General features: G+C 51.4%; 2 protein-coding genes across 4 annotated transcripts in view; one reads left to right on the top strand and one right to left on the bottom strand.

Annotated features, from left to right (window-relative positions):
* LOC138789136 (putative ferric-chelate reductase 1) overlaps positions 1–20,753 on the top strand; it is a 567,372-nt gene that overhangs the window by 278,974 nt on the left and 267,645 nt on the right. The window lies entirely within an intron of this gene.
* Positions 1–20,753, bottom strand: part of SOAT1 (sterol O-acyltransferase 1) — a 75,574-nt gene that overhangs the window by 26,442 nt on the left and 28,379 nt on the right. For both annotated transcript variants that reach the window (XM_069967735.1, XM_069967734.1), the window contains exons 2-4: positions 19,475–19,616; positions 11,195–11,253; positions 10,074–10,213 (exon numbers count right to left, since the gene is read on the bottom strand). In XM_069967735.1, coding sequence (XP_069823836.1) covers positions 10,074–10,213; positions 11,195–11,253; positions 19,475–19,601 — 326 coding nt within the window. In that variant the 5' untranslated portion in view covers positions 19,602–19,616. The remainder of the gene's footprint in view (positions 1–10,073; positions 10,214–11,194; positions 11,254–19,474; positions 19,617–20,753) is intronic.

Raw genomic sequence — 20,753 nt, 5'->3', positions numbered from 1 at the left:
CTGCGTTACATCCTGTATTATACCCCAGAGCTGCACTCACTATTCTGCTGGTGGGGTCACTGTGTACATACATTACTGATCCTGAGTTACATCCTGTATTATACTCCAGAGCTGCAATCACTATTCTGCTGGTGGGGTCACTGTGTACATACATTACATTACTGATCCTGAGTTACATCCTGTATTATACTCCAGAGCTGCACTCACTATTCTGCTGGTGGGGTCACTGTGTACATACATTACATTACTGATCCTGAGTTATATCCTGTAATTCTTTTTATTAGAAAAATATAAAACTTAACAACTACATAAACATAAATGCGGCTCCATCGGCCAGAACAAAAACAAATACAAAGCGGTCTGCTTATAACAAAAACAACAAATTAATAAATTCTTAAATAATATCTTTACAGAAAGGAAATCCTCCCTCACACCTGCCTCACCGGCCAGTCCAGCTTCATTATAAGATAGTACCAAAATCCCCCCGAACTTACAACTATTACTACCCCACCACCACCGCTACTACCTACCCCACACTCACACCTCACAGCACACAGAAATTATATAGTAAAGACACTTTAGACAAAGGGCCAAAAAGCTATAACAAGGTTTGAGCCATTCTTGACTCGAACTTAATACAGTCCCTGCTGTATTAACTACACTTTTTTTTAATTTTAAACACACACAGCACCCCCACTCACACACACCCCAACACAATTCACCAACCAAACCTCCCATCCCCATATACATAACTCCCACCTAACCACACACACACACACACACACACTAGACAACTTTAACAGTTAAGAAACTATCCCCAACTAAAACTATCCTAACAAAACAAAGTTAGTACAAATAGTATCAAAAATACTAACTTAAGAATACCAGGTCCGGCTGCCTTATTTACTAAATAAATATATAATAATAATAATAATAATAATAATAATACAGTATACTAATAAACAATAATGCAAATAATATTACAATTATAACAACCATGTTACATAAACCTATCTAATACACTAACTACAAACCCCATCACCCACACCCCAAATCTGGACATGAGTCTGGGTCCATAAGTTCAGTTCTTGTCCCTCCGTGACCCATGCCATAACCCCAAGTACCCATCCAGGGAAAAGCATACGATGTAACCCCCCCCCCCCCATCACCCCTCCCAACCTATCCTATACCCCATACCATATACAATAACTATAACTGTCGATAGGGCTTATCCAGCCCTCAACTTACCAAACTACCTAAAACACCAACACCACAACACATAACAACAAGGCTCAAGTTCGGTAGCCTGTGAGCCCTTTACTGTTTATAACTGAATAGAAAACTAAAACAAAAACCTAAAGTGTCATGCACAGCCCCCCACCGGGATCGGAGGATGGCAGACCGGGTACCATAATAATTTATAACTTATCCCTGACTATTCTCCCTACCCTCTCCCTACTACTATCCTTAAATATTAATCTAACCCTCACACTTTCCCTACCTACTCTCTCCCTAACCAGAATTATGGTCCCTCACCCAGTGGGCTCAGTACCTAGGGCACAGAAAAGGAAAAACCTCTCCACAGGAGAGAAGCCCTACTGGTACCCAGCCTGCCATACTCCAAAGACCTGATCTTCCCGAGGTCACCAGTGATGTTCCTACAGACCTCCACCTCGGAGAGGACTCTACGCTGTGTAGATACTAGACACCGTGCGTTCCACGTGTGGTACCTAACCACTAAGCTGCCTAAGAATAACGTGCAGCGATCTCGGCCACCCAGGTTCCTGAATACTCCATAAGCCCACTCCGGATAGGTGAGACTGACTAACTGACTCCAACCTATGGAGGCGCCCACCCTGGTGTAAACCCCTATATTGAAGGGACAATGAAGCAGGAAATGATCCATACTCTCTAGCATATTTCCACACTCCTCTCGGGGACACCCCCGATCATCGGAGCTCCTGCACTTCAAATTGTCTCTTACATATAACTGAAGACAAGTAGAGGTACAACGGCAACTCACCAAATTGGAGTGAAAAATCAGATGCTTTATTTCAGGGACAGAGCAGTGTACAAACAAGCGGTGCGTTCCACAGATAAGAGCAACGACGTTTCGCGCTTGAGCGCTTCAACTGGCTCACATAATCTACGTCATACGGCAGGCGCAGCTTTATGCGTGTGCTCAAGCCGTTGCTATAGTTACCATATTAACTCCATATGTAACGATACAAAAGACCGCAAAAACACATAACAAAGTGTATACATAAAAGAAACATATAGTTAAAACCATAACATACAACACGTCCACAGTGAATTTGCAATTATATGAAAACACTCATGTCATTTTTATCATTTAAGCCCAGGGCCCCTAGGGCTCCTGTTTTCATGATCCACCAGGATTCTCGTTTCAGCAGCCGCTGATGGCGATCTCCTCCATTTCTAAATGGTTGTATGAAATGGAGGAGATCGCCATCAGCGGCTGCTGAAACGAGAATCCTGGTGGATCATGAAAACAGGAGCCCTAGGGGCCCTGGGCTTAAATGATAAAAATGACATGAGTGTTTTCATATAATTGCAAATTCACTGTGGACGTGTTGTATGTTATGGTTTTAACTATATGTTTCTTTTATGTATACACTTTGTTATGTGTTTTTGCGGTCTTTTGTATCGTTACATATGGAGTTAATATGGTAACTATAGCAACGGCTTGAGCACACGCATAAAGCTGCGCCTGCCGTATGACGTAGATTATGTGAGCCAGTTGAAGCGCGCAAGCGCGAAACGTCGTTGCTCTTATCTGTGGAACGCACCGCTTGTTTGTACACTGCTCTGTCCCTGAAATAAAGCATCTGATTTTTCACTCCAATTTGGTGAGTTGCCGTTGTACCTCTACTTGTCTTCAGTTGTTTGGTGGACTCTGGCCTTTTACAACCGGCACCACCGGAGCGGCTATGTGGTATATGGATCGCTGGACTGTTGGAGTATATTGAGTGTCGTAGTGCCTGCCTTTCTCCCTCTACCTGTGTATTTGTCCCTTACATATAGCTTCCCCTGGAAGCAGCGCCAGGCCAAGTCCCAAAACTTCTGGGGGATCCTCTTTGAATTCAAAAGATTTAACCCAACCCTCAGATCCCGACCTGGGCAATCCCTGAGCGCCAGGGGCTTCTGGAAATGGGTCAACAGAACCCTTTGGTCAAGGAATTTCCTTGACTGAGTCCTGATCTCCCACATTCCCAGACCCCACCGACGTATATCTTCAGAGTCGGGGTAGCGTAAGCCGGGAGATATCCATGGGGTGTACGAAGGTCCTTCACTCGCCCTCCTGTCTCCCATTCCTGGAAGAAAGGCCGAAACCATTCCCTGCAGGAGAGTACCCACGGAGGAGCCCTCTCTTTCCAGAGGTTTGCGATGTTAGCTTTCAAGAAGGTGTTCACTAAGAACACCACAGGGTTCACCATAGACAAACCCCCAAGTCTCCTCGTACGGTACGTAACCTCTCTCTTGACCAGGTTCAGCCTATTCCCCCATAACAGCTGGAAGAACAGGCTGTAGATCCTAGTATAGGAAGCCTCTGGCAAGATACATACACTGCCCAGGTAGATGAACAAAGGGAGCAGGTACGATTTGATCAGGTGTACCCTTTCCCTTAAGGTTAAAGACCAACCCTTCCACTGGTTCACCTTCCGAGTGGCATTCTGGAGCCTACCATCCCAGTTTTTAGTGGGGTAATCACCCTGGCCAAATGTGATGCCCAATAATTTTGCTGACTCTTGGGGCTTTGGAAGGGTGTCCGGGAGATCAAACCTGGGATCTCCCCCTCCCAGCCAGAGACTCTCATACTTGTCCCGGTTGATGCTGGACCCAGATGCCTCTGAGTAGCAGTCCACCTCCGACATCACCATATCCGCCTCCCCTCTTGAGGATACAAAAACAGTGACATCATCAGCGTACGCCACCACTCTCAGGGTGGCTTCTGGCTCCCCCAGGCTCATCCCGACCCCTGTCAACGGTCCACAACCAACCCTCCTAAGAAAAGGGTCGATCGCGAACACATACAACAGTGGGCTCAAAGGACAGCCCTGGCGAACACCAGACCCAACCTCAAAAGAGCGGCCAGACCAACCGTTCACCAGCGGAAAACTCTCTGCCCCTGCATACAAGATCTTAAGCCAATTGACAAAAGTATCTGGTAGGCCATATCTTAGAAGGACAGACCAGAGGTACTCGTGGTTCACCCGATCAAATGCCTTGGCCTGATCCAGGGACAGCAAGTACCCCTTCCAAAGACCCACACTACTCCGCTCCACTGCCTCCCTGACACTAAGGACAGCACTTAAGGTGCTTCGGCCTGGAACAGAGCAGTGCTGAGCCTCCGAAAGGAGCCGGGGTGCAAACTTCACCAGCCGATTAAACAGTATCTTGGCCAGAATCTTCCTGTCCACATTGAGAAGAGCTATAGGCCTCCAATTCTCAATACAGCTCGAATCTTTACCTTTTGACAGAAGAATCAGGGCTGACCTCATTGACCTCGGCAGAGTGCCCGAGGAAAGACACTCATTGAAGACCTTGGCCAAGAGGGGAACCAAGAGGTCCCTGAAGGTCTTATACCACTCAGATGTTAAGCCATCTGGACCTGGCGACTTCTTCAGGGCAAGCCCTTCAATCGCCAGTCTAACTTCCTCTTCCCTGATCTCTTCTGCCAAAACATCAAGAGAGGGGTCTACCCCTGGCTCAGGAATGGTTTCAGCTAGGAAACCCGACATCACATTCCGATCTAGATCCTTCCTCCCCAAGAGGTGTGAGTAAAAGGATCTGACGACCTCCAGGATCCCTGATCTGGACCGGTTCAGAGATCCCGTACTATCAACCAGTCCAGTGACTATCTTACTACTCACTGACATCTTACAGTTTCTGTAGGGGTCGGGCGAGCGGTACCTCTCAAAAACCAAAGAGGCGTGCCTATCATACTGACACCTCATGAGCAAGGCTTTCACTCTGGAGATCTCCTCTCTACTACCTCCAGTCGAGACAAGATGCTCGAGTTTCCTCCTCAGGCCCTGATACACACGATACCTATTCAGGGACCTGAGGCTCGAGAGCTGGCGGAAGAACCTCGCAACCCGCTTCTTGAATATCTCCCACCACTCTGACTTACTACTACATAGGCCCAGTAGAGGTACCTGACTCTGAAGAAAATCCTCAAAGGACTGTCTTACCTCTGCTTCTTCCAGGAGGGACGAATTCAGCCTCCAGTAGCCTCTACCCATCCGGGGGGTCTCTGAAACATTCAGGGAAAACAAAATCAGACAGTGGTCGGAGAACTCCACCTCAACCACGGACACTGCGGAAGAGACGGCTTCCTCCTTTAAATAAAACCTGTCTAATCTAGACCTGCAGCTACCTCGATGATAGGTGAAACCCACGTGGCCCGAGGGTGTCCGGATGTGGGCATCCTCTAGGCGAGCTTCCCTAACTATACTAATCAATGCCATGCTATCATAAGCCAGCTTGTCTTTGGCGCCTCTCCTGTCAGGAGACCTCGTGATAGTATTGAAGTCTCCACCAAAGACCACCTGCCGACTCGTAAAAAGAAAGGGCATAATCCTCATAAAAAGGCTTTTACGGTCCCACTTAGTCTGTGGGGCATAGATGTTAATGAGCCTGAGCTCTTGCCCCTTCATGAGGACATCCAAGATCAGGCACCTCCCCATTTCTAACTCGATAACCCGTCTGCATTCTACAGGAGCGGTAAAAAGGACCGCCACCCCACTATACGGCTCAGCCGCAAGAGACCAGTGTGAAGGCCCATGCCTCCACTCTCGCTTAGCTTTTACTAGCAAGGCTTGGTCTGTCAACCTGGTCTCCTGCAAAAACAAAATGTCGGCGTTAATACGACCGAGAAAATCAAAGGCTGCGAATCTAGCCGTATCCGACTTAATGCTGGCACAGTTAATGGATGCCAGCGTCAATGGGGTGAGTGCCGCCATCATGGGTGATAGAGTTGGACAGCCTTGTCTCTTTATTTCCTACCCTTCTTTTTACCACCTTCCCCATCAGAAGACGATCCTTTTGCCTTCTCTTTAACCCGCTTTAAAGATGCAGACATATCCATACCCAGATCCTCATCTCCTGACCCAGGGGCCACCTGGCCTCCCAAGGAAACTGCCTCAGAAGGAACAGGCTCGGCACCTCCTGGAGACCTCACCGTCTCCAAAATCAGTCCCTCAACCTCGGATTTGCCGAGGGCCTGGTACCTATTGGACAGAACGATCAGAGGGGGGTCAGTCAGGCTTTCCTTTGGCACTTGGCCCGCAACACCGGAGGAGGAAGATGCCCAAGGCCCCTTCTGGCTTTGCCTCCTACTGTCGCACTTACGTTTTTCATTTTGCCCTTTCCCACCGTCCTCATCCAAACTTTCATATTGGGAGGAACTGGAGGAAATGGCTCTCTTTGCCTCCTCTTTACGAAGTCTCCTTATCTCTTCATCTAACTCTATATCCTCTAGAGCCTCAGCTGTTCCCTCTAAGCTGGCATCTGGAGCAGGACCACTGACTACTCCTGCCACCAGGGAACTTCCCAGGTCCCTGCTCCTTCTGCGCTTCTCCTCTCGCCTTAGCTTAGAGGGGGTCTTGCTTTTTACCTTCTTCACTGGCACTAGTGCCCCTTCTCCTCTGCTGGTCCCCTCCGCAGGTGAGGCAACAACAAGGCTCTCCCCATCTTGGGCGGCCGCAGCATTGGAGAATGAGCGTGGACACCTGCTAAATGGGTGACCAAGGTCACCACACAGGTGACAGCGAATCCGGCCACAGGCGGCAGCCAGATGACCCTCCGCACCACACAGTGCACAAATCAGCTTAGTGCAGTTTGCACTAAAGTGGGTGGGATCACCACACCTGTGACACAGCTTTGGCTGCCCCTGGTAAAAGACTTGGATCCTATCGCGTCCGAGGAAGGCAGCAGATGGAATGTGTGCGACAGTGTTGCCTGAACGACGGAGGCGGACGGAAAACGTCCAGGCTCCAGACCAAATACCATGCTCATCCAGATTTTTCTTGGGGATGTCCGTCACCTCCCCATACCTGCCTAGCCAGGTCATGATGTCATAGCAAGAAAGTGACTCGTTGCGTGTCAGAACGGTCACTTTCTTGACTGAACTCTGACGGGATACCGCCTTTACAGCGAAATCCCGCCACACAGGCTCATCCTTCACCAGCTCGTGATTGGACCAGAAGAGCTCAAGTCCCTCTGGCTTCACAAAGCTGATGTCGAATTCAGAGGTACCGTAGGGGTGGATCAGGGCAAAGATGTCATTCGCCCTGAAACTCATCTGGAAGAGAAGCTCCACCACCTTTGCCCTGGATCGGCACGCATCACTGCCTTTCCATACCAGACAGGCCACGTTCCTACGGCCAACCTCCTGCCCGGGTGTCGGAAGGGACCAGACCACTTCCCCATTATGCTCTCGGAATGCCCCAAGCCCATGTCTTTCTACATAGAAGGACAGGTCGACCTCCCGGCCCTCTACTTGGAGCGTTCTGTCTCCTCTCCTTAACGCCTCCAGGAGGCGCCGTTGCAAGTTACCTTCTCCTGGATTAAGAGATGAGGATCCCCTAGTTCCCCCAGCAGTGACGTTGGCATAGCTCCTTACTGGAGCAGCCACCACTGGGGGGGCAGCCGGACCATCCCCACTCCCCCCAGCAACCACAGAAGAAACAATAACATCAGCATTAAGTATACCCTGCCTAGCTGGGCTGGACTGGCCTACCTGTAGTCTGGCTGGCTTTATTACATTACCATGAGATATAGCAGATCTGGCATTAGCAGTGGCATCCTTGGCATCCCTGGGCACATTTGACTGGGCAACAGTCTTCCCCTTAACTTGGGGAGATGCAGCATTGCCACCTGTCCGGCCCTCAGCCTCAGCCAGCACCTCTGCCTCAATCTCCTGCACCGCCTGAAGCATAGCTTTATTAATGTCATGTCCATTGGTGTGCACCTGCGGCACCAGACAGGCACCTGACTTAGTGACAGTCTCTTTATCGCTGGCTCCTTCCCCAGCAGTAAGATCCACCAGAGATGTTTCTGCATTTCCGGGGGAACAGACGACCCCTGCGCCTATATAGGAGTGCCCCGTTACAGCAGACACACTCATCGGACCACTAACACCTCCTGGCAACTTAATGACACTCCTCCCCTTGCCTGCAGAGGAGTGACCTGCAGCACAGCGACCGCTGCCCACCTCCGTCTTATCGCTGGCACTTATGCCTTCTCTCGAAGCTTGGACACTCCTCCCTTTGCCTGCAGAGGAGCGCCCTGCAGCTCCAGGTCCACTCAAAGGATCACGCACAAGCTTGGTTTTGATGCCCGACCGCCCGGGCAATGTGCCAGCCGCTGGCACTGGGGCACTCCTCCCTTTACCTGCAGAGGAGCGCCCTGCACACGTCACCTCAGCCACCAAACTGTCCGTCCCCCTGGCCGCTCCTACACCATTACCGACCTCACTACCCTGACCAGCGAGGTCGGCACTCTCCGCCATCTTGGTTGTACTCTTACTGGCTTTCTGGCCCCGCTCCACAGTAGCAGGAGTGGGGACAGTCAGATTACCAGTATCTGCACCCTGAGACGACTTTGCAGCCGCCCCAGACTGCACAAAGGGAACATACACAAGGTTCACCTGCTCTGCTAACTTCTTCCTCTTTTTCTTGCTTTTTTTCTTCTTTTTAATTAACTCCTCCTTCCCCAGGTCCTCTCCAAAGCTGAAGTTCTCCATGTGCACTGGGGATTCAATCTGTTTTATTTGTGCAAGCAGAGCTCCTCCAGAATCGTCATCATCATCATCATCCTCTGTAGAGCCTTCTCCTGAAGATGTCGGTAAGGCCACTTGTCCTGCAGGTAGACTTAGCTGGGACTCATCCACCCCTTGTGCACTGGAAGATTTTGTAGCCAAGTCCTCCAGACTCGCTGTCACAGTGGTCTCTCCAGCTTCTATGTCTTCTCCTTCCTCATCCTCACTACTGCTCTCACCATCCGCAGAACAATCACCCCCATCCTCCTCCTCCCTCTTAGGGGATTTCATCCTGGCAAACCTGTCTTCATTGAGGAGCTTCTCTCTGAAAATATCGCTGCCCTCCAGGATAACCATCCTCTGCAGCTCCACATCTGTGATCTCCTGCTGCAGAGACTTCACCTTAGCTGTGAGTCCAGGCTTCTGTTTCTTTGGGGCTGAGCTGGCTCTGTGTTTAGCAAAACTCAGGTCGTCTCTTAACCCCTTCAGTCTCTTTCCAAGCTGCTCATACTCAGTGAGCTTTGCAGCTATCCTGGAGCCATAGGTGGCTGCAGACTCTTTGGGCCCCCTGAGACCCCACTGCTCCACCACCTGACTCTCCTGGGAGCCCCTCCGTGCAGCTGCACCAGAACCCCGTCTTCCGCTCACCTTGTTTGTAGATCTTGCTTCCACATTAGGAGCCTTGCGGCTTCCACCCGTCGCTGGAAGGGCTGGGTCCACATTGCTGCGAACCCTACTGGATCTTCTTACCCCTCCAGCCGGAGCGCTGGCCGGTAGCTTACTCTCTACACCCCCCGCCGGCCTTGACCGGGAGGTGGAGGTCAGGGGATCCATGCTGAAAACTCTCCCAGGAAGCTGCCACCTTCCTGGGGAAGCAGGTGGAAAATCAGCCTCTCTCCTCCTGGAAGTCTGGATGTGTGGAGCTCAGGAGCAAACACAGACACACCCAGTAACCACACCCTCCAGAGCTGCACTCACTATTCTGCTGGTGGGGTCACTGTGTACATACATTACTGATCCTGAGTTACATCCTGTATTATACCCCAGAGCTGCACTCACTATTCTGCTGGTGAGGTCACTGTGTACATACATTACATTACTGATCCTGAGTTACATCCTGTATTATACCCCAGAGCTGCACTCACTATTCTGCTGGTGGGGTCACTGTGTACATACATTACATTACTGATCCTGAGTTACATCCTGTATTATACCCCAGAGCTGCACTCACTATTAGCTACAATGTGAGCAGTTTATACACATGGATGGGACAGCATGGTGACATCACCTCACTTTATGGCCGTCTTTTTCAGCACTTGCAGGAAAGCAGTTGGCGGAGGCTTCTAGTGCAGTCGTCTCCTCTATGAAGTTGTTCACAAACTCATTAAAGTGAATGTCGACTTCCTTCATCAGCTCACACTTCAACACCTGGGAGGAAGAAGAGGGTGAAGGGGGCGCCATCACTGGGGTCCGTACTGCGCAGGAATACAAGGCAGCCGGGGGGTGGGGGGTGGTGAGGTGTCCTCCATCTAATAATGGACGGGGGGGGGGGGGGTGGATAGGAATCTTCCATCTAATAATGGACGGGGGGGGGGGGGGGGGGGGGGGGGGGGGGGGGAGAGGAATCTTCCATCTAATAATGGGCGGGGGGAGGAATCTTCCATCTAATAATGGGCGGGCGGGCGGCTAACTTCTAGTGATGGGGCTCAGGACACGGATATTACACGGCATAAGCCTAAAAGGTTCCATGTGGCCTCTAACACAAACAGAAGAAGCTCTGCTATACTCAGGTCAGTGGCAGCACAGCACGGCGTTGGGCTCTGCTATACTCAGGTCAGTGGCGGCACAGCGCGGCCTTGAGCTCTGCTATACTCAGGTCAGTGGCGGCACAGCGCGGCCTTGAGCTCTGCTATACTGGGGTTAGTGGCAGCACAGCGCGGCCTTGAGCTCTGCTATACTGGGGTCAGCGGCAGCACAGCGCGGCGTTGGGCTCTGCTATACTGGGGTCAGCGGCAGCACAGCGCGGCCTTGAGCTCTGCTATACTGGGGTCAGCGGCAGCACAGCGCGGCGTTGGGCTCTGCTATACTCAGGTCAGTGGCAGCACAGCGCGGCCTTGAGCTCTGCTATACTGGGGTCAGTGGCAGCACAGCGCGGCCTTGAGCTCTGCTATACTCGGGTCAGCGGCAGCACAGCGCGGCCTTGAAGTCTGCTATACTAGGGTCAGCAGCAGCACAGCGCGGCCTTGAGCTCTCCTATACTGGGGTTAGTGGCAGCACAGCGCGGCCTTGAGCTCTGCTATACTCGGGTCAGCGGCAGCACAGCGCGGCCTTGAAGTCTGCTATACTCGGGTCAGTGGCAGCACAGCGCGGCCTTGAGCTCTGCTATACTGGGGTCAGCGGCAGCTTTACCTCGGCTTTCCTCTTCAGCTCCATCTTCCTGTTGATCACATGCTCCAAGTCCATGAAACCTGTCAGTAAGAAAACAGAGGTCAGGTGACTGCGTCCTGAACATACCGCCATACACGGACACGCACTATATAGGGGGAGGAGCACACAATGGCGGAATCCCCACACACTTCACAGGACACTGCGGGATAACTGCTCCCCGTATTACACAGAACGACGGCCGATACTACCAGCGGTTACTCCATCAGATACCGCTCCCCCCATATTACACAGAACGACGGCAGATACTACCAGCGGTTACTCCATCCGATACCGCTCCCCCCATATTACACAGAACGACGGCCGATACTACCAGCGGTTACTCCAATGCGATACCGCTCCCCCCATATTACACAGAACGACGGCAGATACTACCAGCGGTTACTCCATCCGATATTAGTAAGATAGATAGAGAGATGTATACATCCTAGATGTGACTGATATATATATATATACCACTCCTAGATGTGAGGGAATGACATCTTCTCAGTGATACTTTGTTCTGTAGAGCTGAATGTGCTGACACCAACGTCCAACACACATCATCCCTGGGAATCCCATGTATTACCCTATGGTGGCCTGGAGGTGGCGTCACACACAAAAATAGAGTGGAAAAACACTCCAGGCTGATCCAACTTTGCTGTAATGTCCATAAAACAAGTCACACTGAGGCTGAGTATTGTGTGTGACCTCCACCTGCCTTGTATGACCTCCCTACAAGGCCTGGGCATGCTCCTGATGAGGAGGCTGTATGACCTCCCTACAAGGCCCAGGCATGCTCCTGATGAGGTGTATGACCTCCCTACAAGGCCCGGGCATGCTCCTGATGAGGTGTATGACCTCCCTACAAGGCCCGGGCATGCTCCTGATGAGGTGTATGACCTCCCTACAAGGCCCGGGCATGCTCCTGATGAGGTGTATGACCTCCCTACAAGGCCCGGGCATGCTCCTGATGAGGTGTCTGTATGACCTCCCTACAAGGCCCGGGCATGCTCCTGATGAGGTGTATGACCTCCCTACAAGGCCCGGGCATGCTCCTGATGAGGTGGCTGTATGACCTCCCTACAAGGCCCGGGCATGCTCCTGATGAGGTGTATGACCTCCCTACAAGGCCCGGGCATGCTCCTGATGAGGTGTCTGTATGACCTCCCTACAAGGCCCAGGCATGCTCCTGATGAGGAGGCTGTATGACCTCCCTACAAGGCCCGGGCATGCTCCTGATGAGGTGTATGACCTCCCTACAAGGCCCGGGCATGCTCCTGATGAGGTGTCTGTATGACCTCCCTACAAGGCCCGGGCATGCTCCTGATGAGGTGTATGACCTCCCTACAAGGCCCGGGCATGCTCCTGATGAGGTGTATGACCTCCCTACAAGGCCCGGGCATGCTCCTGATGAGGTGGCTGTATGACCTCCCTACAAGGTCCGGGCATGCTCCTGATGAGGTGTCTGTATGACCTCCCTACAAGGCCCGGGCATGCTCCTGATGAGGTGTCTGTATGACCTCCCTACAAGGCCCGGGCATGCTCCTGATGAGGTGTCTGTATGACCTCCCTACAAGGCCCGGGCATGCTCCTGATGAGGTGTCTGTATGACCTCCCTACAAGGCCCGGGCATGCTCCTGATGAGGTGTCTGTATGACCTCCCTACAAGGCCCGGGCATGCTCCTGATGAGGTGTCTGTATGACCTCCCTACAAGGCCCGGGCATGCTCCTGATGAGGTGTCTGTATGACCTCCCTACAAGGCCCGGGCATGCTCCTGATGAGGTGTCTGTATGACCTCCCTACAAGGCCCGGGCATGCTCCTGATGAGGTGTCTGTATGACCTGCTCGTGATGAGGCGGCCGATCGTCTCCTGAGGGATCTCCTCCCAGACCTACACTAAAGCAGCCTTGCACAGAGGCGGAGGTAGTGGTCCTGATGCTGGGTTGTTGTCCTCCTACGGCCTCCTGTCGGTCAGTGCTGCAGGTGACAGTCGGTGTGGGTCAGTGCTGCTTCCTGAGTGGACAGTCTGATGTCACAGAAGTCTCAGTTATATTGTGTTGTGTGTCTCTTTATGGTATATAGATAGGACTGTGTGTGTATATATGTATCTTCCATCCATGTCTCCCGTGCAGAGATGTGGTGCTAGTATGAGGTGTTAGCTGCAGTTTACTGACACCGTCCTCCATGTTACTGAGCTGAAGTGATGGGATATATAGCGCCCCCCCCCCCCCCCCGGTATATATTACACAAGAGAGGACAGGACGTCCTCACCATGGTACAGAGTGTGCGGGAGGTGACAGGAGCGGCAATCTATCATCCTGAAGGTCACAGCTAATCCCTGATCCGTCACAATAAAGGACGCCGAGAGAATGAGGAGGCCGCTCCCCCACATCTACTCAGATCCCAGCCCATGTACAACTATGCCGAATATCCATGCCGAATATCCATAAGAGAAACTGAAACTGTGAATATCCATAAGAGAAACCACAGCGCTTGCCACGCTCAGGAGGACGCCAGGAGCACTCCTGCCCAGGACTACCCACAGCGACGTTGAAAAAGACCCGAGTAGGGTCGAAACGTCCTCAGTCGCCTCTACCAATATAACTAATTACGTGCATCATTTATTGCATATATACCTGGCTTTGTTCCTATCACGCTGTAAATAAACTTTTGATCACTGCTGCATGAAAGAGTGCTACGGAGTCTTTCTATTACTAGGTAACTGGGGTGTAGTCCCCGGCCTCTGCTCCAGATGTCAGGTAACTGGGGTGTAGTCCCCGGCCTCTGCTCCAGATGTCAGGTAACTGGGGTGTAGTCCCCGGCCTCTGCTCCAGATGTCAGGTAACTGGGGTGTAGTCCCCGGCCTCTACTGCAGATGTCAGGTAACTGGGGTGTAGCCTCTACTACAGATGTCAGGTAACTGGGGTGTAGTCCCCGGCCTCTACTACAGATGTCAGGTAACTGGGGTGTAGTCCCCGGCCTCTACTACAGATGTCAGGTAACTGGGGTGTAGCCTCTACTACAGGTGTCAGGTAACTGGGGTGTAGTCCCCGGCCTCTACTACAGATGTCAGGTAACTGGGGTGTAGTCCCCGGCCTCTACTACAGATGTCAGGTAACTGGGGTGTAGTCCCCGGCCTCTACTACAGATGTCAGGTAACTGGGGTGTAGTCCCCGGCCTCTACTACAGGTGTCAGGTAACTGGGGTGTAGTCCCCGGCCTCTACTACAGGTGTCAGGTAACTGGGGTGTAGTCCCCGGCCTCTACTACAGGTGTCAGGTAACTGGGGTGTAGCCTCTACTACAGGTGTCAGGTAACTGGGGTGTAGTCCCCGGCCTCTACTACAGGTGTCAGGTAACTGGGGTGTAGTCCCCGGCCTCTACTACAGGTGTCAGGTAACTGGGGTGTAGTCCCCGGCCTCTACTACAGGTGTCAGGTAACTGGGGTGTAGTCCCCGGCCTCTACTACAGGTGTCAGGTAACTGGGGTGTAGTCCCCGGCCTCTACTACAGGTGTCAGGTAACTGGGGTGTAGTCCCCGGCCTCTACTACAGGTGTCAGGTAACTGGGGTGTAGTCCCCGGCCTCTACTACAGGTGTCAGGTAACTGGGGTGTAGTCCCCGGCCTCTACTACAGGTGTCAGGTAACTGGGGTGTAGTCCCCGGCCTCTACTACAGGTGTCAGGTAACTGGGGTGTAGTCCCCGGCCTCTACTACAGGTGTCAGGTAACTGGGGTGTAGTCCCCGGCCTCTACTGCAGGTGTCAGGTAACTGGGGTGTAGTCCCCGGCCTCTACTGCAGGTGTCAGGTAACTGGGGTGTAGTCCCCGGCCTCTACTACAGATGTCAGGTAACTGGGGTGTAGTCCCCGGCCTCTACTACAGATGTCAGGTAACTGGGGTGTAGTCCCCGGCCTCTACTACAGATGTCAGGTAACTGGGGTGTAGTCCCCGGCCTCTACTCCAGACAGTGAGTGTACCCTTTTATACACTATATACCTGACAGTTCTGCACTGTATGTAAATTGTAGCTTATGCACATTAGAAATAAACTAAACACTTTAAACATCCTAAATACCTAATAGCCAAACTTAGATGTCATGTGATCAGACTGTATACAGAGCCTGGTTATATGCAACATTGGTATTGTTATATACAGCCTGGTTATATACAACATTGGCAGTGTAATATACAGCCTGGTTATATACAACATGGGCAGTGTTATATACAGAGCCTGGTTATATACAACATGGGCAGTGTTATATACAGATCCTGGTTATATGCAACATGGGCAGTGTTATATACAGAGCCTGGTTATATACAACATGGGCAGTGTTATATACAGCCTGGTTATATACAACATGGGCAGTGTTATATACAGCCTGGTTATATACAACATGGGCAGTGTTATATACAGCCTGGTTATATACAACATGGGCAGTGTTATATACAGCCTGGTTATATACAACATGGGCAGTGTTATATACAACATGGGCAGTGTTATATACAACATGGGCAGTGTTATATACAGCCTGGTTATCTACAAACATGGGCAGTGTAATATACAGCCTGGTTATATATAACATGGGCAGTGTTATATACAGCCTGGTTATATATAACATGGGCAGTGTTATATACAGCCTGGTTATATACAACATGGGCAGTGTAAAATACAGCCTGGTTATATATATCATGGGCAGTGTTATATACAGAGCCTGGTTATATATAACATGGGCAGTGTTATATACAGAGCCTGGTTATATATAACATGGGCAGTGTTATATACAGCCTGGTTATCTACAAACATGGGCAATGTTATATACAGAGCCTGGTTATATACAACATGGGCAATGTTATATACAGAGCCTGGTTATATACAACATGGGCAATGTTATATACAGAGCCTGGTTATATACAACATGGGCAATGTTATATACAGAGCCTGGTTATATACAACATGGGCAGTGTTATATACAGAGCCTGGTTATATACAACATCGACAGTGTTCGTGGAGGTCCCATATACCTGTGGTATATAGTTGTGGAGGTCCTGTTTACCTGTAGTTTATAGTTCTGGGCCATGTATACCTGTATTGTATAGTTTGGGGGTGCCCCCCCCTTTCTGCTGGAGAGCTGCAGCTAATTATATCACCTGTGTGCAGCGTGGAGACTTTCCCCATTCATCTCTATGGGGCGCCGCTCTTTCCCCTCCCCCTCCCCTCCTGTGCATCTGGCGGGGACGGGACCTTCACAATAACCTTCCCGGGCACCCAATGTATCTGTGGGCCAAATTTGAGGTCAAACGGTTCAGGCGTTTGGAAGTCTATATGGGACAGAGGGACAGACTCATTTCTAGGAGATTGAAAATAGATGGATAGAGAGATAGATAGACCTCCTCTCTGTCAGCTACCCCCCCAGTCTCTGTATACCTCCTATAGGATGAGAGGTCTCGTATAATGTTTCTGGTGAAGGGGACATGGATCCCCCCCAACTTCCCCCCAGTCTCTGTCCACAATACGCAGCCCGGGGTGACCTCCAGGATCGCTCTCGCCCCATGACTTTTGCACAGTTCTGGAGTTCACTAGAGTTCAGCCTCAGACACATTACTCAGCAGTCACATGTCATGATGATGTCATTAGTAAGACAAGACTGTATGGATGACAGGAAGTGATGATGTCAGGGTCACACGGCAGCTCTCCACCCAGAACAAAAGCAGAAACCTGATAGAACAGGAAGAACAAGGATTCATTGTCTTTTCACTGATGGCCCGTAACCCCAAGAGCGAGGTCATCCCTAAAAGGAGCGTCCCGTAACCCCAAGAGCGAGGTCATCCCTAGAGGAGCGTCCCGTAACCCCAAGAGCGAGGTCATCCCTAGAGGAGCGTCCCGTAACCCCAAGAGCGAGGTCATCCCTAAAGGAGCGTCCCGTAACCCCAAGAGCGAGGTCATCCCTAAAGGAGCGTCCCGTAACCCCAAGAGCGAGGTCATCCCTAAAGGAGCGTCCCGTAACCCCAAGAGCGAGGTCATCCCTAAAGGAGAGTCCCGTAACCCCAAGAGCGAGGTCATCCCTAAAGGAGCGTCCCGTAACCCCAAGAGCGAGGTCATCCCTAGAGAAGTGTCCCGTAACCCCAAGAGCAAGGTCATCCCTAGAGAAGGCGGCCCGTAACCCCAAGAGCGAGGTCATCCCTCGAGGAGGCGGCCCGTAACCCCAAGAGCAAGGAGCAAAGTCATCCCTCGAGGAGGCGGCCCGTAACCCCAAGAGCGAGGTCATCCCTCGAGGAGGCGGCCCGTAACCCCAAGAGCAAGGTCATCCCTAGAGGAGGCGGCCCGTAACCCCAGGAGCAAAGTCATCCCTCGAGGAGGCGGCCCGTAACCCCAAGAGCGAGGTCATCCCTAAAGGAGCGTCCCGTAACCCCAAGAGCGAGGTCATCCCTAGAGGAGCGTCCCGTAACCCCAAGAGCGAGGTCATCCCTAAAGGAGCGTCCCGTAACCCCAAGAGCGAGGTCATCCCTAAAGGAGCGTCCCGTAACCCCAAGAGCGAGGTCATCCCTAAAGGAGCGTCCCGTAACCCCAAGAGCGAGGTCATCCCTAAAGGAGCGTCCCGTAACCCCAAGAGCGAGGTCATCCCTAAAGGAGCGTCCCGTAACCCCAAGAGCGAGGTCATCCCTAAAGGAGCGTCCCGTAACCCCAAGAGCGAGGTCATCCCTAAAGGAGCGTCCCGTAACCCCAAGAGCGAGGTCATCCCTAAAGGAGCGTCCCGTAACCCCAAGAGCGAGGTCATCCCTAGAGAAGCGTCCCGTAACCCCAAGAGCAAGGTCATCCCTAGAGAAGGCGGCCCGTAACCCCAAGAGCGAGGTCATCCCTCGAGGAGGCGGCCCGTAACCCCAAGAGCAAGGTCATCCCTAGAGGAGGCGGCCCGTAACCCCAGGAGCAAAGTCATCCCTCGAGGAGGCGGCCCGTAACCCCAAGAGCGAGGTCATCCCTCGAGGAGGCGGCCCGTAACCCCAAGAGTGAGGTCATCCCTAGAGGAGGCGGCCCGTAACCCCAGGAGCAAAGTCATCCCTCGAGGAGGCGGCCCGTAACCCCAAGAGCGAGGTCATCCCTCGAGGAGGCGGCCCGTAACCCCAAGAGCAAGGTCATCCCTAGAGGAGGCGGCCCGTAACCCCAGGAGCAAAGTCATCCCTCGAGGAGGCGGCCCGTAACCCCAAGAGCAAGGTCATCCCTAGAGGAGGCGGCCCGTAACCCCCAAGAGCGAGGTCATCCCTAGAGGAGGCGGCCATGAGCCTGAGCTGGAGATTCAAGCAATTCATTCGCCCTTAGGTAAGGCTGAGGATTTGTTTTTGTTTTTTTAAAGGGACTATGGGCAGGTTTGAGGGGTCTAACCTCCCATCCCGGCCGCCCCCATAGCGCCCGCCTGTCCCCGGCCGCCCCCCCCATAGCGCCCGCCTGTCCCCGGACGCCCCCCTTCTGTCCCCGGCAGCCCCAAAGCGCCCATCTGTCCCCGGCCGCCGCCCCATAGCGCCTGCCTGTCCTTGGCCGCCCCCATCTGTCCCCGGCCGCCCCCCATAGCGCCCGCCTGTCCTTGGCCGCCCCCAACTGTCCCCGGCTGCCCCCCATAGCGCCTGCCTGTCCTTGGTCGCCCCCAACTGTCCCCGGCTGCCCCCCATAGCGCCTGCCTGTCCCCGGCCGCCCCCAACTGTCCCCGGCTGCCCCCCATAGCGCCTGCCTGTCCCCGGCCGCCCCCAACTGTCCCCGGCTGCCCCCCATAGCGCCTGCCTGTCCCCGGCCGCCCCCAACTGTCCCCGGCTGCCCCCCATAGCGCCTGCCTGTCCCCGGCCACCCCCAACTGTCCCCGGCTGCCCCCCATAGTGCCCGCCTGTCCCCGGCCGCCCCCATCTGTCCCCGGCCGGCCTGTGGAGCAAGAGACTAACTGCACCAGCACATCACCAAGGAGAAAGGTGACACTGCCTCCATCTGGGCGTCTCCCGTGCTATAGGGACATGTCAGCAGATTAGAGTCGTCTAACCTGCTGATGGTTCCTCTTTAAATCGTAAATTCCATTTTCAAAGAAAAAAAAATATTTAAAATCATCATCAGGGAAAGGAAAAAAAAAAAAAGGGAGCCCATAAGCTGTGTATGTAGTGACTGCTGTTTAACCCTCTCTGTGCTGCAGTGCGTGACACAAAGGAAAAGACTGCACGGACATCACTAGCATACATAAATATTCATGCAAGTTCTGCATATATCCTGAAGTTCCACTCTCTCCTTACCGTTACTCATGGTCCTCAAGTGCCGCTCGCCGTCCGTTCTTCTTATTACGTCATCTTTTTCAGCGGTCACCAGAGGCTTCGAAACCAAGCGGCGACTCCGCAAAACACGACCATCGTCTTCTGACATTGTGAGACCAGCAACCTAGAAACACACAAAAAAGCACCGAATGACACAACAACCGACTGACACATAATAACCAGAGGGCTTATTGTCTTATGTTCTAAACGGTCACATTGGTCACTCTTTTCTGTGAAGGATCTGCAGTGTTTGCTATCATCCGCTCGGTGCACAGGATAGTGCAGAAGTATATAAGGATAGTATATTTATATATATATATATATATATATATATATATATATATATATATATATATATATATATATATATATACACACATACTACCCTTATATACTTCCTGTACTATGTATATACTATCCTTATATACTTCCTGTACTATGTATATACTATCCTTATATACTTCCTGTACTATGTATATACTATCCTTATATACTTCCTGTAGAGAGTGTGTGTGTGTATATATATATATATTATATATATATATATATACACACACACACACACCCTACCGGAAGTATATAAGGATAGTATATATACTACAGGAAGTATAGGACACAGCCATATGTATATACGGTACAGGTGATACCATTATACTATAGGACACAGCCATATGTATATACGGTACAGGTGACATGGTACCATTATTCTATAGGACACAGCCATATGTATATACAGTACAGGTGATACCATTATTCTATAGGACACAGCCATATGTATATACGGTACAGGTGACATGGTACCATTATTCTATAGGACACAGCCATATGTATATACAGTACAGGTGACATGGTACCATTATTCTATAGGACACAGCCATATGTATATACGGTACAGGTGACATGGTACCATTATTCTATAGGACACAGCCATATGTATATACAGTACAGGTGGTACCATTATTCTATAGGACACAGCCATATGTATATACAGTACAGGTGATATACCATTATTCTATAGGACACAGCCATATGTATATACAGTACAGGTGATACCATTATTCTATAGGACACAGCCATATGTATATACAGTACAGGTGATACCATTATTCTATAGGACACAGCCATATGTATATACTGTACAGGTGATACCATTATTCTATAGGACACAGCCATATGTATATACGGTACAGGTGACATGGTACCATTATTCTATAGGACACAGACATATGTATATACTGTACAGGTGACATGATACCATTAT

The sequence above is a fragment of the Dendropsophus ebraccatus genome, chromosome 4 (assembly GCF_027789765.1).
Source record: "Dendropsophus ebraccatus isolate aDenEbr1 chromosome 4, aDenEbr1.pat, whole genome shotgun sequence".
NCBI lineage: Eukaryota > Metazoa > Chordata > Amphibia > Anura > Hylidae > Dendropsophus > Dendropsophus ebraccatus.
The sequence above is the reverse complement of the archived record's forward strand: the minus strand, read 5'-3'. Positions and strand labels throughout refer to the sequence as shown.